Source organism: Nothobranchius furzeri, chromosome 12 (assembly GCF_043380555.1).
Source record: "Nothobranchius furzeri strain GRZ-AD chromosome 12, NfurGRZ-RIMD1, whole genome shotgun sequence".
NCBI lineage: Eukaryota > Metazoa > Chordata > Actinopteri > Cyprinodontiformes > Nothobranchiidae > Nothobranchius > Nothobranchius furzeri.
The window spans coordinates 43528932-43554912 of NC_091752.1; the positions used below are offsets into that span (position 1 = coordinate 43528932).

Here is a 25981-nt window from a genome sequence, read left to right on the forward strand (position 1 = left end):
GATATTCAGTCAGAGAGTCCATCTACAAGTGCCACCATACAGGAAGGTGCCAGTGTATCAGATACAGAAGACCCTGGTATGGATGTGTCTAATTTCAGTGACCTGTATCTCAGAAATGTATGTATGTTTTACATAAAACTACAGGGACAGCATCTTCTACCAGCATCTACCATTCAAACCATTGTTGAAGAAATACAAAATATACATGAATTGGGACAGATGTATACATTGAATAGACTAAGCTCACTTCTAAAAGATATGTCAGTTTCAGATGAAGACATTATAAAAATCTGTGACACAGTAAAACAATCTGACTTGTTCTCAGCTTGTCATACAGGGCCCATGAGAACTGCTTATTCAAGAGTTCAGTGCTTTAAAGATGTGTTCAAGTATGTTGAACCCAGAAAAGTGTTTTTGGGCAGGGACGAGAACAGGATGGAGAGATTTGCCTATTATGTTCCTCTGCTGAATACTTTGAAGACTATGCTGGAATCAAGTTTTTGGCAAGGTCTCATATCAGTGGATCCTAATAATGTTTCAAGACCAGATGTTCTCAGGGACTGTTGTGATGGAAACGTGTTTGTGTCAAACAAATTTTTTCAGGAAAATCCGCATTGTCTCAAGCTGGTTCTGTACCAGGATGCATTTGAAGTAGTTAACCCACTTGGTTCTGCATAAAAGAAGCACAAGGTTTTGGCTGTGTACTTCTCTCTTCTCATTATCCCCCCCCCCCCCCCCCCCCCCATGCCCGGTCAAATGCTGATCATATGCAGCTAGTCTTACTGTGTAGGGAGAAGGATTTCAAGGAATTTGGCCATGAAAGTGTTTTTTCAGATCTCCTGAATGATTTGAAGGTACTAGAGGAGAATGGGATAACAATGGCAGACAAACCTGTTGTGAAAGGAGCACTCTACTGCATTGCTGGAGACAACCTGGGCTCTCATTGTATTGGGGGTTTTACAGAAAATTTTAGTTCATCAGTGTACTTATGCAGATATTGTCTGTTAACTCGAACTGAGTTTCAGGGTGCTGATCCAGCAGTGTGTGGACCTCAGCGGACCCCAGAAATGTATAGATCTGCCACTGAACAGCTGGAACGAGAAGATGTGTCAGAAGTTCAGGGGATAACGTTCAGGTCTGTATTTAATTCTTTACAAAGTTTTGATGTTTGCACACCTGGCATGCCCCCATGTCTCGGTCATGACATTTTTGAGGCAGTCCTCTCATACGATCTTGCTCTTTACCTTAAGTACTTCATCAACAAAAAGAAATGGTTCACTTACCCAATTCTGAACAGGCGCATCAAGCAATTTAAATACAAATAAACAGATGCTTCATCCAAACCTTGTGAGGTCAGTCCAAAAACATTGAAACTTGATGGACAAGCTGTTCAAAATTGGAACTTCTTGAGACTTTTACCTCTCATAATTGGAGACAGAGTACAGAACTCTCAAGATGATGTGTGGCAGTTAACTTTGCAGCTTAAGGACATTGTTGACCTAATTTGTGCTCAGCAAATTTCCAAGGCTCAGGTTACTTATCTGGATGCTCTCATCCAAGAGTATTTGGAAACCAGAAAGGTGCCGTTTCCTAATATCAACTTAAGACCTAAACACCATTACTTACGGCATTATCCAGGGCTGATCATAAAATTTGGCCCTCTCATCAGGCTGTGGACAATGCGCTTTGAGAGCAAACACAGCTACTTCAAAAGATGTGCAAGGCATCTGAAAATTTTCAAAAATCTGTGCTTGACACTTTCAGAGAGACATCAGATGTTTCAGGCCTTCCTTTCTGCTGGGTCAGTGAGTCCTCCAGCATTGCAAATAAAAGATTGCTCACCATTTTACTCAGAGCTTTACAGTGAGCAAGTTAAAGATGCAGTCCTACATTTTGGCTTTACTGAAAGCAATACAAAGATTTCCAGTTGCGGTTCAGTATAATGGCCTTACTTACAAGAAGGGTCAGTTTATTGTCACTAAGTTTGATCAGTATTAAAGATGAGTCTGCTCTTCATTTTCTCATGAGAGTTTATGATGCAGAATTTATTTCTTGCTACCACATGTACTCTGTAAAAAAATGACACTGGGAGATTAGAGTGCAGACTCATCAGTGAACTGATTGACTTGTGGCCGTTATCATCTTACGTGAAAAACGGACACCAGATTGTTCCACTGAAGCACAGCATCTTGTCAGACTGAATGCCTTGATGTCATTGGGCCAGAGCCAAACTGTTTGTATGTGTGTCTTAACAGATATGGCTGAATCGCAGGTGCTTACCTTAAAGAACATAGGGGATGCAATTGCAGGAGTGCTTCCGAACCTTCCTGATCAACTTCCCAAGTCAGTAGAAGATACTTTGAAAACACTTGGTGCAGAAACCACAGATGACTTGAAGTACGTTACTGAAAATGATCTGCTGCCAGTGCTCAAGCCCATACAAGCCAGAAGACTAGTGGCTGCCTGGACCCAAAATGGTAAGTGTAAAACATTGTCACCACACCAAACGCACAGAGGGCTGTTGAAGTTGGAAATAGTTAGAATATGAATGTTTCTGAGTCTGATGATGTGACCATTACTATTTAACCATGCTTTCGGTGTAAATAAAACTTGATGCTTTGTGGGGCAGTTTAATACATTTTGAGTTTTGAAATGCAATCTATCAGACAAATTGCATTATTAAGTTTTGACCATGCTGTGTAACCTTAATATCTCAAAATGTATCTATGCAGTGCAGAATTTAAGACAACAGAAAAAATGATTTAATGCGTTCATATCTCTTTTTTGATGTAGTTTTAAAGTCTCTGGCACTTCAACACCAATTGCTGTACATTCCTCTCCAGTGGATGTCCTTCTTTCTCCACCCTCAATTTCTTCTTCACCAACATCATCCACCACTACTTCATCACCTTCAGGAATCTTTACACCATTACTACCAAACTGGGTAGAGAGATTTGAGATACCATGGCAGAGGCTCCCTGAGGAGTTGGTACAGAACTTGGAAAGACAGAAAAGACCAAGCGCAAGACAAAGACGAGAAATGGTGAGGATTGTGGTCTCTGAAATGATGAAGATTTGTAAGAATCCAACCAAACATAATACTACAGAGATAGCAAAAAGGATGGTGGCCAAGTATCCCAAGTCTCTTCAGATGTGATTGATGGTGATGTTATTGGACCTGGATATCATTCCCTGGTAAAGCAACTTCAGGCAAGAGTTGAAAATGTCAAGCGACCTGACACACCAAAGATAAAAAAACGCAAAGCAATATCAGATGATGGCAACGACACAGACGAAATACCAGCTGAACAAAAAGCAAGGGTTCAAGACACTTATTAGCTGGGAGCCAAAGCATTTGCTCTCTGAGACTGTGGAGAGTCAACTTGAAAAAAAAGAAGAAACGAAGAAGCTGTTTAAAAAGAATAACTATAGTACAGATGTTGTGAAAGAACTAGTCACGTGCACCTATTACACGCAGCGTAAAGAAATCAATAAAGGGGCGAGCATCCAGAAACTATACCAGGAATGGCCCTTTCTCTTCAATGAAGTTGGTATGATCGCACATTTCCAAGAACTGACTGGTGTGAGTCTGATGGAGACCTTCCTTGCCAATGTAGACAAAAAGGGTGCACGTCTGTTAAAGTTCCTCAAATATGTTGATGCACAAAAGCACAAGCAAGTCCTGAATGCTGTTCTCAAACTACAGACTGAAAGAGGTCAGTCCAGTGGTTGCTTGCAAGAAGTCATTGAGATAATGCTTCTTTTACTGGCTCATTTTGACGAGAAGGAAGAGCTTCTGTTCCACTGCGTTGAGATGACAAGCCTTGCAGAAGATGTTCAGATGAAGAAAGTACCACCAACACCCTTTATCATTGTTTGCGGTAAGCCGAAATAGCAAAATTCAACAGTTTCTTTCTGTTGTAACTGCCACATTCTTGTACTCTTGGCTTGTTTAGTTTCATGTTCTGTTGCTTCCACACTAATACACTGGCTAACACAACCATATAAGTTCAGCTCGTCCTATGATGCATGTAACAAGTATCTCTGTATTTGTATATATGACTGACATTAAAGCTCTTGTTAAAGTTTTTAATTTGTTGTTGTTGTTTTAATTCTCAGGTTCCTCCTGCTTCGCTGCTGAGACATTCATGTTGAGCATTGACAAGAAGATTGTCAACGACCGCATCACAACCTTCACCTCTGCTATCTGCCTAATGTTTGGCAGTTACTACTGCTTTAACATACACTACCCTGTGGAACTATGATCAACACTGGAGTTCCTTCAGTGGTAAAATTTCTTTAATTATAGATTTTTTTTATGCTTATCAAACTTGGATATTTGATATCCCACCTCAGGTTGTTAATTTCGTCATTCTCTCTCGCCCCTTTTTTCATAAAGGTGTTTCTTTTCCATAAATCCTGAGAGAGGCACCAAGGTTGAATCCAAGAAGAAAAAAGTGTTCTCAGTCAATCCCAGAGTCCTCACTCTCATCTCTGACATTGCTGACCATGAGTGGATCTAGTCCTACCCCTCTTGTTTGAGACAAAGTGATAAAGGTATATACTATGTTACATACTCTACCGATGTTCTGTTTTTGAAACAATTGTTGCATTTCTGATTGTGAGTGGGAAGATTTTAACAATGTGAATTTTTACTAAACACAATTTGTAAAAGTACATGTTCTACTTTTGATTCACCGTTTTATATCTGAAAAATGTGTCTGGTAAAAATGTGGTAAACCTGCTATTTTGTTTCTTAGATTTTAATTTTCCCAGTTTAAAGATATTTGTATTCCAATAGTGTAAAAGTATGCTGCAAGTACATTGCTGGCATTTTGTAGTTATCCAAAAATTTGCAGTTGAAGTTCTCAAAACAAGTGTAAAGTTTGTTACCTGATGCAGTTTGAAGATGTGCATTTCAGCTTTACTGTTCAGTTCTGTGTGCAAAATATGTGGGTGTAAACTTGTTTACTGTAATTTCTTCAATTCATTTCAATTATATAAAAAATATTTCATTCTCTATATTTGTATTTGGATAATTAGAAAAGTCAAGATTCTACGTGTACTGACATTTATGTAGTGAGAACAGGACCAAAAACACAGGTGTCTGAATTGTCTGCTAAAGGCAATGTGAAATATGTGTGCTCAACTTAAAGCACTGGTTTTGCACAGTTTGAACAGAACTTGTAAGAATTCTGTGACTCCTTACTGTTACTGTCATGGAGATAACTAGTAACTATTTCTGATTTGTTTAGTATAAATGCAAACGTTTGATGTTCAAAACATCAAAAATGTTAAATAAAATACTTTTTTGGAAATTTAAGGTTGAGTTTTTTGTGTGACATTTAGTAATTTGAATAAAATCATGGTTTGTGTATTAAGCGTACAGAGTAGAACACTTAAAAGCACTCTAGTCTAAAAAAGGTTTTGTATCATCTGATAACATCAAATGAACTGCTAAGCTATCTGAATATTTTACTTGTACTCATAATATTTTTTGGCATTAAATGAAGTAGTTGATCATTGATTCTATCAATTGTACAGTGAAAGGTGATCATATTTCAAGAGTTAAACACTCATGGTAGTTTGTCATGTCATATTAAATTATGAAGTAAAATGGTGTTAATAAATAGCAAAAGTCTTTATTCAAACAGTAAATTATTTCATAAAAGATTAACTCAAAGCAACAGAACTAGCACACATTTAGTCATACTAGTTAAGTGTTTCACTATAATATTTACATGGAAGTTTTATAATCTTTTTTTATAACCATTAAAAAGTAAATTCTGGCAATTTTTACAGAATAAAATTGTATTTTATTATTTTTTTGATAGTTAATTTTACAGGGAAAAAATGTTGTGTTTTGTGGCACGAACTTTATTTTATGTTATTTTCATGTCAATTTTAGGGGGGGAAATTATTTTTTCTTCAAGTTAAAACATTTTCTTCTACAGTAAAATATTGACCCTAGCGCTATTTTTAATCGTAAAATATACAATAACAATACGTTCTTAACGTTAAAGAAAATAATGTTTCACCCGTAATTTTACTGTACATTTCTGGCAACCACAGCTGCCAGCGTTTTACCGTAAAATCTAAATTGTTTTTTACAGTGTAGGTTATAAATTGTAAGTCGTTTTGGATAAAAGCGTCTGCCAAATAAATAAATAAAAAACATAAAATAGATCATATTTAGTGACCAAACTTCATCTAGCTGACATCACTAATAATACTTTTGACTCTCAAAGTCATTTAATTAAAATATGCTTGTTACAAACTCAAGTATTTGTGTGCAAAAAATAACTGTCCACATGTGCATGATATGCTTTGTGCAGGTGTAGTGACAAGTTCACTTCTTTTTATCTGCTAATGTGTTCACTGCAGACAAGAGATCCTCCATGACATGCTTCTGCCAGCTCCTCCTGAGCTGGATGGTCTTTAGACTCCCTCCCTGTGAGCTCACAGAAGAACTTGAGCCACTTTTTCTCCTGTACTGCTTATACTATAAAATTAATGCACACAATGTATCCATCAATCTATTTTCTATACCACTTATTCATGCAGGGTTGCGGGGGGCTGGTGCATTTCTCCAGCAGTCTCCAGGCAAATAGGCAGGGTACACCCAGTACATTGCAGTGTAAGCAAAGTATATACAGTGTCAGTATGTCTATATCAAAGACATTCATTTGTGTGTGTGTGTGTGTGTGTGTGTGTGTGTGTGTGTGTGTCTGTCTGTCTGTCTGTCTGTCTGTCTGTCTGTCTGTCTGTGTGTTTGCAATGGTTATGTTCGCGCACATGGTTCACACGTGTGAAGCTAAATGAGTACACATTAATTAGGTACAAACACATGCTCGTTATCAGCGGCTGTTGTTCCGAGATGTAATCCCAAAAGACTATTTCCTTTTGCAAACTTCCGTGATATCAAGAAAAGAGATGAAACATTTGTAAATGCATTTAGATTGTTTTCTTTACCTGTTCAGTTTCTGCAAGGTGAACTGGCGGCAGCAGGAGTATCCAATCAATCAATCAATCAATCAATCAATCAATCAATACTTTATTAATCCCAGAGGGAAATTAGAGTTTCAGTACACACAATTCAGAGATCAGACATACATGGGCAAGACACATGACAAGAATTGGTGACTGTGGTCATTCGCAACCCTGAGTTGCACTACCTTAATAGAGATAAGAGGGTTACATGAGGATTGGTTCAGGTGGAGGGAAAAAAAAGACACTTCAGAGTTACCCTCCAGCGGGAGGGGAGCTTTGCTCTGCAAAAAAACACTAACCTGGCAAGCCAGACTAAATAAATGTATTATTTATTCCACTGACGGCTCCATTGACGGCTCTCGGTTGTGGGGGTGGTTCTACCGTTGTCTTTCAAATGATCTCCGCATTCCACTGGACAAAGAATGTGACTTACTCTTGTTTCACTCTGTTGCATCATCCCACCCACCAGGCATATAGAGTGCCCTGATTGGCCCACAAAGCAGATAAAATTCTGTGATTTGTTCACTAAGCAGATAGAGCACTATGATTGGCCCACCATTATGGACCAATCACAGCTCTTTATGTGTTTGAAACCCCTCTAGAGAGCTGTGATTGGCTAGCCAGAGTCCTGGTGCATCTGTCTGCATTCCTTCGTGGGGGTTTTAGTTGCTTGCAGCTCAAGACTACCAGGGTGTCAGATTCAGATAACCGGGATGCAGCCCAATCTGTTTCTAAATAAACAAACATGATTCAGAACAGAAAAGATGCAAAAATCCATCAAGGGGCGTAACTCACCAAGCTCCGACATCATGTAAGTTCCTCGGGAAACACAGAAAGAGCTAAAATGGTTCTAGGAACTACAGGGAAAGTTTTCTAGTTCCTAACTGTCAGAACACGCTCAAAAAGGGGCTGGTTCCTAAAAAGGTTCGAGGAACTGCAAAAGTTCGTAAAGTCTGAATGTGCCTCATGTGTGTGAATGGGTGAATGACTGAATGTGTTGTGAAGTGCTTTGGGGGGTTGTAGAACCCTATGAAGGCTTTATACAGGCCATTTACCATTTACATTTCCTGAGATCATTTCTAAGATCATTCAAAAAGTTTGCTACACCATGGTTACATAGCCACAAAGGCCAAATTACATTTGGAGACTCAAATATAGCTGTGACGCAGCTTGTTTTACAGATAATGAGTTAACAGTTGGTAATTTAGTAGCTGAGTCATCTTTATGCAAATATTTCAACCACCCGCTGTTTGTGTGACATATTAAAATTTGTTCATTAACCAAACTCCCCAGAGTCAGAATCAAACATGGAGAAACATTCAGTTTTCATGCTCCTTTAAAGTGAGTTTCACTATGAATAGGGTGACCAGATCCCAACTTGCCAAATGTGGGACAGAGACTACTCAATGTGGGACAATGAAGTTCCAATGTAATGAGAAAACAAACAAAACGTATATTCTGCTTTTTAGCCCTAACATCACTGTTACATATACATAAGATGCTTATTCTTATTATCATATATTTCTTGGATATATTTTATTTAAATTCAACATGAACCAGCATACAGCAAAAGCGTTACTATTTCACAGTTTCTCTCAAGTTAGCACAACATAACTCAGGCTGTTTGGGCCTTCTGTAGTGGCTCTGATCATTTTAATAATATAGATAGGCCACAATAATTTTAAAAAAATGCAGGTTTTAGCAGATTTTCAGTTTTCATTGGATGTTTTCCACAACAGAATGACAGTAAAAGTGCCAGTAATATTTATTAGATCTATTTGTTTGTTTTTAATTAATTTTCCACTAAGATCAGCATCTCATTAAGCAATATCCATACTTTTCTGCAATTTTTTTTTCATTATTCAGAAACAAAACACATTTTTAAACATGACAACAAATCTCTTCTAGATTTTAGGTGAGAAAAATAATAAATAAACTGAAATAAACCGATCAAAGGAGCCCAAAGAGACTGACCTGAAGTGGAAGCAGAGGCTGTATCAAGTGTAATATGATCTAACAAAATATTTCTATACTGGTAAATGCAAAGAGTTTCTCTATTTTCCCAATTTGTGAGGATAGTTTTCTTAGCGATGCATATGGCAGTCGAAACCACGTGAACCAAAGGTAATTCAATCAGGACATCGTCCAGGTTTCCCAGCAAACAAAGAGAGGGGAAAGTTGGGATATGACATTCCAGACACTTTGACAGGTCTTCACATACTCTACCCCGGAATTCCTGGACAGGTGGGCAGGACCACACTGCATGAATGTAATTGTCAGGAACGTTGTTTGTGCTGTGTGTACAGGTGTCAGACAACACAAACCCCATCTTGAACATCCGATGACCTGTATAGTGTACTCTGTGTAGAATTTTGTACCGAATTAATTGTAAATTGGGGTGTCTGATCATTTTAAAAGTTTTTAAACAAGTTTGGGACCAGAAGTTCTGGTCAAAGCTAACTGATAGATCCATCTCCCATTTTTCAAAAGGGATTGCTATTCTATCGTCTATTTTGGACAGTGTCTTATAAACTTTAGACAGTAGTTTGGGGGTTTGAGATTATAGAAGTCTAATACCCTTGGTGGTGTTTGTAATTCTATTTTATTGAGCTTAAATTTTTGTTTTACTACAGATTTAATTTGGTGGTATTCTAAAAAGCTATTCTTATCTATTGCAAATTGGGAGACTATTCTATTAAATGGGATGAAGTCCAATCCTTCATATATGTGTTCCAGGTATAGAATTCCTTTACTTTTCCAGTCTGGAAGGTTCGTCATTTTGGTTATTTTGCAAAATGTCAGGATTATTCCATATGGGTGTGCGTCTGCATGGTACTAGTGAAGACTCCACCATGCTGTCAGAGGTGCTGATACTAATACTTTTGAAGCTTTCATGATTTCTTATGCTTGAGCTAATAAATGGTAAGTCTGAAAGCTCTATCGTATAGATCTAACCAGGACTCACCTAGTGGGTTATCTTGCAACCATCTTGGTATATATTGCAACCCGTTGGCTAAGAAATAATAAAAGTTGAGTAAATCCAGTCCTCCTCTATCTTTGGTCTTCTGAAGCGTTTTCAAGCTAATTTGTGGAGGTTTATCCTGCCAAAGGAATTTAGTGATTGAGGAGTCCAGAGATCTAAAGCAGTCAGCTGGTGGCTTGTTTGGGATCATTGAAAATAAGTAATTTATTCTGGGTAAGACCATCATTTTAATTATAGCAACCCTCCCAATGAGTGATATTGGTAAGGATTTCCATCTTGCAAGATCATCTTCCACTTTCTTTAAAAGTAAAAGTGGGATGATCTTCTTCTTCTTCTTCTTCTTCTTCTTCTTCTTCTTCTTCTTCTTCTTCTTCTTCTTCTTCTGTTGGCAGCCACCTTAATGGAGCATTACTGCCTCCTGGCAGAGATCACTGAGGGTTTAAGTCAGGGAATGAACAGGTGTGGATCTTGAGGTCATCAGACAGTGCTCCAGGTGAACTAAATGCTGCTGATTAGTGCAGGAAGGGCAAAACAACATGTCAGGCAGAATGGGAGGAACATGAATCATTACAGTTATTACAGAAAACGGACACGACTTGCCATAATTACAAGGCAGGATGGCTCGCTGGCTGCTTCCAGGCAAGCAACGTGTTGGAGACACCTGGTTTACAGCTTTAGTCTGACCCTTTTAAAAATAAAAATGACTTTTCTTCCCCACATTAAAAAAAGTATTTGTATTCATCAAGTGGCCATGACATTTACCAAAACTTCAGTGGGATAAGGTGTTCAGAAATCTCCATCATAAGTTGGTTCTAGTTCACCGACGGGTGGAACCAGGTAACAGGCGAAAAACAAAAACAACAAGGTGTTTGTGTTTTCTAGGATGCAAAACTCCAAAGTGAACCTCTACAATGTTTCTTGTCAGCTTGCTCTTGTTCCGAGCATCGACTCGTCTTCCTGTTGAGGAACTTTGTTCTGCAAAGATGGCGCATGAATACACTCAGTGGTGTGAAGGGAGAAGGTGAGGCTTGGTTCTCAGCAGATGGAAGGTTTTTCCAAACAGGCCAGTGAGAGTAAAATTAGCATTTCCACAGTTGTTTCTCCTCTTAACAAGAGCAGCTTCTAAAAGCCACAGAATGAAACACGGCTCTCCTCCTCTGTTGGTGTTTGCTGCAGATGCATTATTCAACACTGCAGCAATGCTGATTCATTTGTTCTTCCAGCTCCTGGATAATCAAACCTGTGCTCAGTCTTTATCTCCTGTCAGCCACATTTCCCCTCTAAATTCTTTAATCCAGTGCTACTTTTTCCACCGGTAAACCCTCTCACAGTCATTTTCTGTCATTTTGATTCAGTTAAGTTTTTTTTTTTCCTTTTTGAATCTAAAACACTTCAGGCACAAATGAAATCGAGAAAGAAGGAAACCAATCTTTTTATTCTCCCTCCCACTGTGCTCTTCCCTCCATATTTAACTGGTTTACTCTCTCACGGTGCTTTAAAGGCAAAGTTCAACAGAACAACAGTAATCAATGTTTAAGTTTCCTCTGACACTAAAACACAAAGTGGGACTAAATCATATTCAGTCAGCTTTCAATTGGGCAAGTTGTCCAACTTAAAAAGATGAGACCTGTAATTTTCATCGTAGGTTTACCTCAGCTATGAGACAACATGAGAAAAACAAATCCAGAAAATCACATTGTCTGATTGTTAAATAATCTATTTGTGGAAAATAATAGTTTGGTCAATAACAAAAGCCCATCTCAGTACTTTGTTGGCAATGACAAAGGTCAAATGTTTTCCATCAATCAATCAATCAAAGCTTTATTTATAAAGCGCCTTCCGCGACCCTGTCGGGAAGCCCAAGGCACTGAACATGGTACATGAGAAAAGTTAAATATGATGAATACATCGAAAATAAAGCAATTCAAATATTACAAAAAAAAAGGTAAAACAATCTAGAAGACAAATGGGTAAAACAAGGGATAAAGAGACCAATGAAAACAGGGAAATAAAATCAACATAAAAGAGGGCCAAATTCAAACACGTTCAGGGAACGCCAAGCGGAGGAGGTGGGTTTTTAGGCGACTCTTAAAGAATGGCAGAGATGGGGACAGCCTAACTGAGGGTGGCAACTGGTTCCAGAGTGACGGTGCTAGGACTGAGAAAGCCCGGTCCTCGCAAGTATGGCACTTAGAACGAGGGACAGCAAGCAGGCCTTTGTCAGAGGAGCGCAGAGCGCGTGATGGGGAATGTTTGTTCAGGAGTGTGGCTAGATTGGGGGGAGCACCACCCTGGAAGAAATTGTAAACAAAAACGAGGAGTTTGAAGTGTGAACGATAGCAAACCGGAAGCCAGTGCAGGGAGGTCAGAACTGGACCTATGTGGTCCCGTTTCCTGGTCCCAGCCAGGAACCTGGCTGCGCTGTTCTGCACAACCTGTAGGCGACGCAGTGATGACTGACACAACCCTGCGTAGAGAGAGTTGCAGTAATCAAGCCTAGAAATTACAAATGCATGCAGTACCCACTCCAGGTGGGCTCTTGACAGCATAGGCTTGATTTTTGCAAGGCGTCTCAGGTGAAAGAAACTGGACCGGATCACAGAGTTGATGTGAGCATCAAATTTAAGTCCAGCGTCAATTTTCACCCCCAGACTGGTAACAACTGGTTTTGAGTAGGGAGAAAACAACATAACGACCCACAGCCCTGCTATTGGGGTGAAAAACAATGAGCTCTGTCTTTCCCTCATTCAGATGCAGAAAGTTGGCCATTAACCAAGACTTCACCTCGTTAATACAGGACACAAAGGATTGGATAGAGTGACCTTTCTCCTGACACAATGGAGAGTAAATCTGGCAATCGTCAGCATAGAGATGGAATGATAGGCCATGTTTACGAAAGATTGACCCCAGAGGTAGCAGATGAATGGCAAACAAAAGAGGACCAAGGATCGATCCCTGTGGGACCCCCCCCAGCGGAGCCCCTCCCAAGAAGAAAAAACATCACCCAGTTTAACGCAGAATGTCCTGTTGTGGAGATATGATCTAAACCAATCCAGAGCTGACCCTTTGATCCCAACCCATCGTTCCAAGCTATCAAGTAGAATTGCGTGGTCGACTGTGTCGTAGGCTGCGGTCAGGTCTAACAACAGAAGCACCACAGATGTACCCTGATCTAGTGATAGATAGATGTCATTTAAGACCCTCAGTAGAGCTGACTCTGTGCTATGGCCAGACCTGAACCCTGATTGAAAAACCTCGAACAGATCAGAGTCAGCTAAATGTGAGACCAGCTGCTGATAAACGACTTTCTCAAGCAGTTTTGATGTAAAAGGCAGGGTAGAGATAGGCCTGTAATTTTCGATCACAGAGACATCAGCACCAGGTTTCTTCAGGGTCGGCCGAACAACTGCTGCTTTCAAAGCAGCTGGGACCACACCTGTGCTGAGGCTCCCATTGATAATCTGACCAAGTGATGGACCAAGGCACGGAAAGGCAGCCTTCCAGAGACGAGGCGGCAGAACGTCAAGTGGAGAGCCAGATGGTTTCTGCCTTGCAACAAGCTTACTCAGCTCAGAATAAGAAACAGTATTGAGGGAGCTCAGGGTGGGTGGTGATGGAGGAACTGGAACAGGGTCAACAGAGTTACCAGAAATAGCTACTCTAATGCCTGATACTTAATGAACAAAGAATTTGTGAAAATCTTCAGCTTCCAGCAGCTGTAGGAGACATGGAGCTAGGCTCCTGATACACCAGAACAGAGTTCAGTTTTTTGAAGAAAATCTTTGGATTCTTGGAGTTTGTTTCAATGATGTCTGCAAAGTAGGCAGTTCTGGCAGCCCTCACAGCATCCTGATAAGCAACCAGAGATGCTAAATAAACTTGAATTGACAAACTGTTCATTTACACCTGCAATAAAATCATCATAAAGACTTTTTCTTTTCAGATTTACAAATTTAACAATTATCCCTAATTTAAATCAACATTTGTATTCTGTGACAAGGTGTCTGCCTCATGGACTAAGGCTGGGAGCTGGTTCCACAGGAGAGGAGCCTGATAACTAAAAGATCTGCCTCCCATCCTAATTTTAGATATTCTGGGAACCACCAGTAAACCTGCAGTCTGAGAGCGAAGTGCTCGGTTAGGAACATATGGAACAATCAGATCACTGATGTATGATGGAGCTTGATTATTAAGAGCTTTATATGTGAGAAGAAGGATCTTAAAATCTATTCTGAATTTAACAGGTAGCCAATGTAGGGAAGCTAACACAGGAGAGATATGATCTCTCTTTTTAATTCTCATCAGAACTGTAGCTGCAGCATTTTGGACAAGCTGAAGACTTTTAACTACATTCTGTGGACTTCCTGAGAGTAATGAATTACAGTAATCCAGTCTTGATGTAATAAATGCATGAACTAGTTTTTCAGCATCACTCCTGGAAAGGATGCTTCTAATCTTAGCAATATTCCGAAGGTGGAAAAAGGAAATCCTACAAACCTGTTTAACCTGGGATTTGAATGACATGTCCTGGTCAAAGATAACACCAAGGTTCCTTACTTTGTTCTCAGAGATTAATGTAATGCCATTCAGGTCAGGTGATTGACTAAGCAATTTCCTTTTCTGCATTTCTGGTCCAAAGATGAGAAGTTCCGTCTTGTCTTGATTTAAAAGCAAAAAGTTTAGAGTCATCCAATTTTTTATGTCCTCAAGACAAGCCTGTAATCTACCCAACCGATTAGGTTAATCAGGGTTAATGGATAAATATAACTGAGTATCGTCAGCATAACAGTGGAAGTTTATCCCATGCTGTCTAATGATTTTACCAATTGGGATCATATACATAGTAAAAAGAATTGGGCCAAGCACTGAACCCTGTGGTACTCCACAAGTAACCCTGGAGTATGAAGACGATTTGTCATGTACATTTACAAAATGAAATCTGTCAGACAGGTAGGATTTAAACCAGCCTAGCGCTGTTTCTTTGATCCCTACAACATGTTCAAGCCTTTCTAAAAGAACATTGTGATCTACTGTGTCAAAAGCAGCACTGAGATCTAACAAGACTAGAACAGACACAAGATTCTTATCTGAGGCCATGAGAATATCATTTGTAGATTTGTATCATCAGTAGCGCACAGGTCACCTGTTACACACACAAGACACAGCCGTAAACAAGTGTGTGTGCGTGCGCGCGTGTGTGTGTGTGTGTGTGTGTGTGTGTGTGTGTGTGTGTGTGTGTGTGTGTGTGTGTGTGTGTTTGTGTGTGTGTGAGAGAGACCGACTCACAGGTGCATCAATGTCATTAGTAAGATTCACAGAAGGTAAAGCCATTGTGAGGTGGATAAACTGTTCTTATTGTGGTCACTGGAGTGTCTCTAACAGCTGAGGTTGTTAGTCAGGATGAAAGAGAAGAAGTTACTTTAGTCTGCAGGACTGATTTCTCTCACTGATTAATAATGGTTTCCATCTCCAGATTCGTAGAAAACACCTGCTTTTTTACTGCTTTGTCAACTCAGGAGCAATAATTCACTAAACCAGGAGGAAGATGGATGATAGAGCAATAAAAGTAGGAGAGTAAAAATAAACAGCCTGGGTTACAGTTGTTTTGAAATAGCAAAGACAAACATGTCAGGCTTTTTAGGATCGTTTATCAGAGTGATGCAAAAGGTTAAGGTCACAGCAGTCATGATGCTTGAGCAATGTCCAACCAGTGTTCCAGCAGGCATGTCACCACTGAGGACATCACTGCTTCTCGCCATGCTCACACACAGAAAACGTCATCAGTGGAGAGCTTCAACAACAGTACAGCACTTCCTGTTTACCAGAGCAGACATGCACTAAACAAGCAGGAAACCCCAGGAAAGAATGAAAACTTTTAACGTTTCCCACTAGTTTCCCTAAAACGTATATAAATACAGTACGTGTATATATATATATATATATATATATATATATATATATATATATATATATATATATATATATATATATATATACACACACACACACACACACACACACACACACTGGCCACTTTATTGGATACAATGTGCTAGTACCGTGGTGGACTCCCTTTTGCCTTCAGAACTGCCTTAATCTTTCGTGGCATTGATTCAACAAAGTACTGGACACATTCCGCAGAGATTTTGGTCCATATTGACATTAGCATCACACAGTTGCTGCAATGTGTTGGCTGCACATTCATGATGTGAATCTCCTGTTGGGGCACATGTGAGTGCCACTCCACTCACATATGGTGGGATATGTGAGTGGAGTGGCACCAGGTGTGGTCTTCTGTTGCTGTAGTCCAGGGATTCCCAAAGTGTGGGGTGCGCGAGCTGCCGCTAGGGGGTGCGCGAGGTGAAAAGTGTAATGGCTGCGGAGCTCAGAGAAGTCTGTCATATGTCCTGTTACTGCAGCATTTGTTATTCCAGTCAGCGTGGCAGCGGATCGCAGATTCAGCCACACCATAAAACAGCAATAAGTCGGTCTGAGGTAAAAGTGAACATCATGGCTATATCTTGTCCCCTATTGACATTTGATTACGCACAAGTAGGTGATCAGCTCAGGTTTACGCAGAGCAGAAGGAAGGAGAGCGCTCTGGTCACACAGGTTAAACGTTCCCACTTTAAGAAAACCGTTAAATTGCATTGTTTATGTGCTACCTGGGCACTCTAAATATTTATTCAAAATGAAATCAAAGGAAATTGTAATGGTATCGAATGCTTATTAATTACTATTTAAAAAATGAAAGTGATAGGGAATTTTTTTAACCCTCTCTGTTTAGCTTGACATCTGATATATATATATATATATATATATATATATATATATATATATATATATATATATATATATATATACAGTTGTGGTCAGAAGTTTACATACACTTGTAAAAAATATAATATAATGGCTCTACTGAGTGTCCCGTTATTTCTAAAACTCTGATTTTTCTCTGATAGAGTGATTGGAACAGATACTTCTTTGTCACAAAAAACATTCATGAAGTTTGGTTCTTTAATGTCTTCATTATGGGTTAACAGAGAAAAGTGATCACATTTGCTGGGTCACAAATATACATACAGCAGTGCTAATATTTGGTTACATGTCTCTTAGCCATTTTCACTTCAATCAGGCGCTTTTGGTAGCCATCCACAAGCTTCTGGCAAGCTTCTGGTTGAATCTTTGACCACTTCTCTTGACAGAATTGGTGAAGTTCAGTTAAATTTCATGGCTTTCTGACATGGACTTGTTTCTTCAGCACTGTCCACATGTTTTCAATGGGGTTTAAGTCAGGACTTTGGGAAGGCCATTCTAAAACCCTTATTCTAGCCTGATTTAGCCATTCCTTTACCACTTTTGATGTGTGTTTGGGGTCATTGTCCTGTTGGAACACCCAACTGCACCCAAGACCCAACCTTCGTACTGATGATTTTAGGTTATGTTGAAGAATGTGAAGGTAATCCTCCTTCTTCATTATCCCATTTACTCTCTGTAAAGCACCAGTTCCATTGGCAGCAAAACAGCCCCACAGCATAATATTCCCACCACCATGCTTGACTGTAGGCATGGTGTTCTTGGGGTTAAAGGCCTCACCTTTTCTCCTCCAAACATATTGCTGGGCATTGTGGCCAAAAAGCTCGATTTTCGTTTCGTCTGACCACAGAACTTTCCTCCATAAGGTCTTATCTTTGTCCATGTGATCAGCAGCAAACTTCAGTCAAGCCTTAAGGTGCCGCTTTTGGAGCAAGGGCTTCCTTCTTGCACGGCAGCCTCTCAGTCCATGGAGATGCAAAACACGTTTGACTGTGGACAATGACACCTGTGTTCCAGCAGCTTCTAATTCTTGGCAGATCTGCTTTTTGGTGATTCTTGGTTCACTCTTTACCCTCCTGACCAATTTTCTCTCAGCAGCAGGTGATAGCTTGCGTTTTCTTCCTGATCTTGGCAGTGATGAAACAGTGCCATGCACCTTATACTTACAAACAATTGTTTGCACTGTTGCTCTTGGGACCTGCAGCTGCTTTGAAATGGCCCCAAGTGACTTTCCTGACTTGTTCAAGTCAATAATTCGCTTTTTCAGATCCATGCTGAGCTCCTTTGACTTTCCCATTGTAGCGTTTGTGGGCTTTTGTATCCAATGAGCCCTATTTACCTGGCCTAAGAGAAGTCACCCGCTGTAGTCACTCATAATCACTCACAAGAAGTTAAGAGGCCATGCTATGAATCTCAGTTCACTGACACGTTTCTAAGTCACCAAAATTGCTAGTTCATGTTGCTGTATGTATATTTGTGACCCAGCAAATGTGATCACTTTTCTCTGTTAACCCATAATAAAGACATTAAAGAACCAAACTTCATGAATGTTTTTTGTGACAAAGAAGTATCTGTTCCAATCACTCTATCAGAGAAAAATCAGAGTTTTAGAAATAACGGGACACTCAGTAGAGCCATTATATTATATTTTTTACAAGTGTATGTAAACTTTTGACCACAACTGTATATATATATATATATATATATATATATATATATATATATATATATAGAGAGAGAGAGAGAGAGAGAGAGAGAGAGAGAGAGAGAGAGAGACATGCCCCGATGTGGGGGCTGGGGGGGGGGGGGGGGGGGGCGTCGACATGGTCGGGACATAGAAGGGGGTGCGCGGCTAAATAAGTTTGGGAACCACTGCTGTAGTCCATCTGCCTCAAGGTTCCACGTGTTGTGTGTTCAGAGATGCTCTTCTGCATACTTTGGTTGCAACGAGTTGTCATTTTAGTTACTGTTTCTTTTCTATCAGCTAGTACCAGTCTGGCCATTCTCCTCTGACCTCTGTCATCAACAAGGCATTTTCGCCCACAGAACTGTTGCTCACTGGATGTTTTACTTTTTTCAGTCCATTCTCTGTAAACTCTAGAGATGGTTGTGTGTGACTATCCCAGAAGATTAGCAGCTTGTGAAATACTCAGACCAGCCTGTCTGGCCCCAACAACCATGCCACGTTCAAAGTCACTTAAATGGCAAGGCCACTTTATTTGTATGATATTTTTCAAACACAAAGGCAATTCAAAATACTTTACAGAAGTAAGAACAGCAAACACAGTAAATCAAAGAAATGTAGCTATTAATTTCAGATTCAACAAACAGATAAAAGTCATAGTCAATAGGTGAGCAGTTGCAGTGCAGAAAGTGCAGCATAAGAAACATGTATTCAAAGGCTTATGAATACATGAAGGTATTAAAAGTTACTAGAGTTGGGGCACATTTGAGGTCATGAGAAAGCTGATTCCATCTGTATGCAGCATAGTAGCTAAAAGCAGCTTCACCCTGTTTGGGTCACACCCGAGGTTCTTCCAGCTGACTGTTTCCTAAGGATCTCAGAGTCCTGCTGGGTGTATTTACCTGAAGGAGATCTGACATGTATTCTGGCCCCATGCCATTTAGTGATTTATAAACTAGTAGAAGTATTTTGAAATGGATTCTGTGGTTTACTGGTAACCAGTGTAGAGATTAAAGGATAGGAGTGATGTTTATGTTTATGTATTTAGCAGATGCTTGGATGTGTTTGGTTCTCTCGGTTCTTGTTAAGACTCTAGCAGCAGCATTCTGGATAAGCTGCAGTTGCTTCACAGCTTTTTGGGAAGACCAGACAAAAGGCCATTGCAGTAGTTCAGCCTGCTGTAGATGAACGCATGAATGAGTTTCTCTAGGTCTTGTAACGATATGAGACACCTGAGTCATGCTATTTGATGAAGATGATAACATACTGATCTATTTATAGCCTTAATGGGACCAGTGAAGCTCAGGTCTGAATCAATTATGACACCAAGGTTTCTAACCTGTATCTTTGGGTATTCCTCAATGTCAAGGCACCTGGCCTTGCGAGGCGATGTCTTGCGAGGCCAGGTGCCTTACTCATGAGGACACTGCCTTTCTTGGTCAAAGAAAACGGTTAAATGGAACTGACTTGCATCACGTGACCCCAGCGGTCACGTAACGTCACGTGACACAGGAGATAACATTATATTTTATACGTTGTAGTTTAAATGTAAATATATAACAAGACTTTTATTTTTTAAATTGTGTATATGTTTGGTAAATAAAAAATATAGGTGAGTTACTACCTGCTAGCCACCGAAGCTGACACTACTAAGCAACTAACCAACCATGGATAACTTTGATCTAAAAAAAAAAAACATTTTAAATTAATTGACTTGTGTCCGAAACCGTGGGAAGGATGCTTGTATGGGCGCATTTTGCGGTCGATGACGTCACAGCGCATCAACTGATCAAGCAGAAAATGGAGAAAACCTTTGCACTTCGGTGGTATGAGGTTGTTCAAGACATGCCATTCATTGCAGAATTCAAAAGTCGATGGCCAGCTCTTTACGGAAAACGAGGCAAGACTTATATCTGTGGCTAATGAATAAAGTGTCATTGGTTCTTGTGTGTAAATCTTATACTTTTTATTGTCCTTGATCAAAAACATTCCCAGGTTTGCGCAGAGTTCACGCGCATTACCACCATTCCGCTCATCCCAAAGTTTATGTCGCAGCTGGACCAGTACTCAGACCAGTTGGCAAGAGTGCTTCGCAAGAAAGGTGGAGAAGTAGGACGAAATATTTAAAACATCATGGCTGCGATTGACCAGGTTTGTGTGCAATTACTTAATAACCGAGATTTGAATCAGTAGCTTCTTTTGCGTTTCACACTCTTATGCTCTGTCTTGGCAAGTGTAGTTCATTGTAATCTTCTTGATTTTTGTAAACATTTGAGAGACCTGTGTCAGAAATCACTTTCTTAAATTGTCCCATTTTCTAAATGCCACTCTCTTGTTTATGCAGGAAGGATGGAAGAGTTGTTTTTAGATCAATAGTAGAATTTTGAAAAATAAAAATAAAAATAAGGATAACTGAGATCTTGATTTACTTTAAAGCTACATAATTGAAGAGTTAGACTTTGTCGTCAAATCTGAGTGCCGAATGACGTATTTCCGCGGATGCGGCGCCCGATACGGCACGTGGCCGAGGCGCGGAAGGGGAGCAGAGTTTCAAGCGTACAACACGCATGCACCGCTCCTCTTCACATCCCTCGATGTGAACGCAGCGTAAAAGGACACAAATGCTTACGGGTGTGCTGGGCTGCAGGAGTCCTGGAGGAGGGGCAAGCAGACACCCATCAGCTGAGGCTGGAGTGTGAGTGAGTGGCGGTAGAGATTGGGCAGCTAGGCTGTGACGCTGCACGTCTGAATTAGCGGAAACATCAAAACAAAACATCAGCGGGTTGGAAATTAGGCGGGCTCGTTTGCATTGGCGCGGGATCGTCGATTTAATCACAATTTTCCACATTAAAACAAATTCACCAGGTTGCCCAACCTCCTCGCTGACCTGCTTCCAGCTTGGTCCTATTTGTTCCTATCTCGGTAGAAGAAGGAGCTGGTGTCGTATAGCTCCGGGTGGTTCGCCACAGCGGTAATGAGTTTCTCCTCAATGTTGCGTGAATGAATGAACTAGCATGCGTTTCTCTGACCCAAGCAGAGAATCACATGACTACATAACCTGGCTCCTGATTGGTTGCCACGGCGCCTACTGAGACGGAAAGTTGAACCTGGCTGAACTTTGGCGGAGGAGGTGAGCAGCAAGAAACAGCGGGTGGACACGGACGAACGGCGCCGTGCGCGCCTGGACCGCGTATGCGGAGCTGCTTCGGAGCGCGTCGGGTGCAGATGTGCGTTTCTTTGCCACTGAGCTGCTCATCCCGCTGCGGTAACACCGCTGCGCGCCTCCACATGGACTTAACATGGACGCCGGACGCAAAAAAATCTAGATTTGAACACACCGTGAGGAAGGCAGGCGGATCCTGGGAGCTGGAGGAGCGCAGCAGAGAGGAGACGGTGTGAGAACCGTTACCTGGAGGATCCTGGACGGGAGGTGGTGTGCAAACCACGGAAGATGTCCAAGACGAGGAGGGAGAGGACAGCGTGGGAGCTGTCAGGAGCAGTGGCTGAACCAGCGAGGAAAAACCGGAGCGCCACAGTGCGGGAACCGCGGTGTGGAAGACGAGCTGCTCAGTGACGATCAACGTGGATGAGGAAGAGAGAAAAACTCTGAGCTGCTCCGAGGCGATCAGGGTGAGGAAGAACAAGAGAGCGATCCAATGCCTGATCTCTGCAGCCGCTCCTCTCTTAAGCTTTCACAGCTTTTGAGGAAAACTGGATCCACCTGCCGATAAGGGCTGCCACGGCCCTGAAATCACACACACAGCAGCAGAACTGACACCTGACATTACCTGGAAAATTATTTACATACTGTACCTTTAATTGTTATACTCAAAGACGGAACTTAAGTTTCAAGATAAAAACAACTGAATGGGGATTACAAGTGGTGCCTGCAGATAAGACCTGGTGACTAGTGGCTTCAACATGTAACCATTAAACACTGCTCTGTGAGCACTCAGCAACATGGCGACCGCTCAACTCACATTTAAGACTTTCTCCACTTCCCGAGTCTCTGAGTGTAAAAGAGCATCAAATGTGTGAAGTTATTTCCAGGTGATCAGAAGTGGATAGAGTTACCGCATTTTAACAAACACAATCAATCCATGCAATATGACAGAGGCCCCTCCTCAGACCCCACTATCGAGTTAAATAATTATCTTGAGTCTCTCCAAAAATAAACTGAAGCCATTTGTCTTGCAAGTCTTGATTTTTCAGCAATATATTCATTCTGTAAGTCTAGGTGCCCAAACTCTCAGGCCAAACGCATAACTGCAGCTTCAATAGTAAGCTTGTTTATGAGGCGCGCATGCTGTACGTGCACACTTCTGAACGAAAAGAACAGATGAGTCAGTCCCGTATCGGTGCAATTTACAGGTTTAGACTGTTCTACACTATTTTAATGAATTAGATAAACAATATACTCTGATGTAGACACGCTAGACAAGCAGCCTAAAATTTTCCAACTATTATATATGGAAAGCCCCTGGCTTGCCTTGAAAACATCAACCATTTTCCCATATTACTATTTTATTAGTTCAAATGATTAGTGTGATTAAAATATCCCACATTGCTTTGATGTGTAAAATAAATTTATAAATTTTTAAATAAATTCTAAAAGTATAAATAAAGCGATATTAGGTAGGGATGTCCTGTTAAGATATCGGAAGGGATTCTATATTGGCCCAAAAACATTATCGGATTATATCGGACGGCATGACAAATTTCTGATCTAAGAAGTCCATTAAGGTTCACATTTTTGCAACCATTGGTTAAGAAAAAGTTGTCATTTTTTTGTCATACTTACTGTTATTGGCTCTTGTTCTCAGATTGAGTAATATCAACTGATCAAGCCTTTCATACATTCAACACTATGAAATAGGTAAAAGTATGTATGATTTGTGCTGAAATCGTATCAGATTGATGTCGGTCAATACTGAAGGCTGCAATATCAGTATAGGAAGTGAAAAAGTTGTATCGGGACATCCCTAATTTTAAGGCAGATTTGGTGTGGTGATCCAGACCGTTCTGTTATAGGACATAGCTCAGACCTCCTGCTCTCCTCATTCTTACAGACTCTTTCACATTTGTGCATTACCAGAATTTTCTTGAACAGCAGCTTTCCCCTTCTCCATTGTGTTTTCCCTCCATCTAGATCATGATAATAACGATGCACATCAGTGCACTGAGCTGGGACTGAACTGGGAACAGGTGTCTCATGATATAACATCCATCATTTTCTGCGATTGTTACGTGCCTTGCCCCTTTTCAGTCACAAGATGGCCTTAGTGGCCTTTGCCTTGCCTGTCTCTCAGTGCCCAGCTGTCTTTGATCAGCGATAATTACTAGACAGCTGTTAAAGGCTGCCCCACAGCCATCAGTTCTCTGAGAAGGTACAGGATAGTTTAGACTCTTCTGGAGTTTAAGCTATTCTCTTCTCCTCGCTTGATCTCTTGGTAAATTTGTTATAGTTAGTCTTCGGTGCTCTCTGTTTTTGGAATTTGGATTTGGATTTAGGATTAGACAATTTGGTAATTTGACGTCGGACCGGCTTTAGACTTTGACCTCGGATCTCCCCTTTTGTATTTATAAATGTATTATTCTCGGTTTTCTTCCCACCCCCTTATGGGGTGGCGCTTTTCGTTTCTCCTTTTTTGTATATAGTATTGGCTTTGGGTTCTTTGTAAATATTTCACTTGTTTCTTGTAATAAATCCTTGTTTTTAAGCAACACTGCACTTTGTTATTGTTGAATCCACACACCACTTTTATTACTCCCCTCCTCATCTCTCCTAGAGAGCCGGGGACGTAATAACTTGGGGGCTCGTCCGGGATTTTTAATTATTTACCATCTTTCCCGACTTATTTTTAGGTGTGTGTAACAATATTAACGTTGTGTTTGTTTCCCTTAGAGGCGGAGCATGGCAACCTTCGACCTGCACACATTTGTGGCGGCTCCTTCGCGCCGGCTTCTGGAGAGTTGTCGCAAAGCCGATCTGCAGCAGGTTGCCGCCCATTTCAATCTCCCCGTTCCGAAGCAGCTCACCAAGGCAGCTCTTCGAAAATTGTTGGTGGACTATCTGGAAACACAGGGGCTCCTCCCTCCGCCATCTACTCCTGATGAGTCTCCACCGCCCTCAGATGAGGAAGAGGGCCGGCTCATCCAGAAGAGAGAGACCCTCGCATCAGCTCCGCCCTCCTCAGCTGACCGATCGCCTCCAGCTTCCATCTCGTCCCGAGCTAGTCCTGCCAGCTCACCGCTCACCGGAGCTCGGCTAAAACTACGCTTGGCTCGTTTAAAAATCGAAGCTGAGGAAAAGACGCTGGAACGGACCCTTCGACATGAAATTGAATTAAAACGTATGGACACCGAGGTTCGCCTCCGGGAGCTCGAGCTACAATTGGCCACTGTGAATGCTACTTCCTCCATGAGCTACCCCCTCGCCGCTGATCACCCAGTGGCCTCGTCTCCGTCTCAGCCTGGACTGTCCCGAGATGCCATGTCTCTTACGGCTGCCACATCGTTGCCGCCCGCCTTCGACATCTCCAAGTGTGTTGCCCTGCTGCCGCCCTTCCGGGAGACTGACGTGGATGGGTATTTCTCTGTTTTCGAGAGGATTGCGGTGACCCTCCAGTGGCCTCGTGAGGTATGGTCGCTACTTTTGCAATGAAGGCTCACAGGTAAGGCCCTTCAGGTTATTTTGGCTCTGTCTCTAACGGACAGTTCTGATTGTGAGTGTGTAAAAACCGCCATGTTAAATGCGTATGAACCGATGGCATGAACTCGTTCCTGAGGCTTATCGTCAGCGTTTTCGCTCTGAAAAACCTCAATCTAACCAGACTTATGTGGAATATGCTCATGAGAAAACCGTACTCTTTGAAAAATGGTGTTCAGCTTCAGGGGTAGACTCCTTAGCTGACCTCAAAGAGCTAATTATGGTGGAGGAGTTTAAAAGACACATGCCTGAGAGGCTCGTTATGTATTTGAATGAACAGAAGGCCTCCACTCTCTCTGTTGTGGCCCAGTTAGCGGATTAATTCTCGCTAACGCATCGGGCTTGGGAGTCAAGAGCTGACCTTGGTCGAAGTAGGAGACCCTCTGATACCTCCTCTAACCCTAGTGACCTTCCGGAGTGTTTTTATTGTCATGAAAGAGGTCATGTGATTCGTGATTGCTTTCATCTCCAGCGTAAAAATCGGAGGAGTGGGAACCCACCTCCGACAAAGCCCGTAGCTGCTTGTGCTAAGAGCTCACACAGTGTAAACAACTGTGAAGCCCCTCTCTTAAGTTTTAAGCCGTTCTTGTCTACTGGATTGGTGTCTCTGATTGGCGATGATATTAACCAGGAAGTGGTGATTTTAAGAGACACCGGAGCTTCTCAAACCCTGATTAAATGGAATGTGTTACCGTTTTCTGTCACCAGCCAGGCTGGTTATTCTGTGTTGTTGCGGGGAATTGAAATGGGTTCAGTTCCGGCGGAGGTGCATCGTATTCATCTCACTTGTCCCCTGATT

General features: G+C 41.2%; 1 protein-coding gene across 3 annotated transcripts in view; it reads left to right on the forward strand.

Annotated features, from left to right (window-relative positions):
• Positions 1-25146, forward strand: part of LOC139062135 (uncharacterized) — a 52144-nt gene extending 26998 nt beyond the window's left edge. The window contains exons 2-6 of one of the 3 annotated variants that reach the window (XM_070542619.1): positions 1020-1135; positions 2256-2477; positions 2794-3881; positions 4120-4288; positions 4400-5309. In XM_070542619.1, coding sequence (XP_070398720.1) covers positions 3275-3881; positions 4120-4265 — 753 coding nt within the window. In that variant the 5' untranslated portion in view covers positions 1020-1135; positions 2256-2477; positions 2794-3274 and the 3' untranslated portion in view covers positions 4266-4288; positions 4400-5309. Of the gene's footprint in view, positions 1-1019; positions 1136-2255; positions 2478-2793; positions 3882-4119; positions 4289-4399; positions 5310-24378 lie in introns of those variants that run through there. The other 2 variants (XM_070542620.1, XM_070542621.1) reach the window with 2 other exon arrangements.
• Positions 25147-25981: the final 835 nt, after the last annotated feature.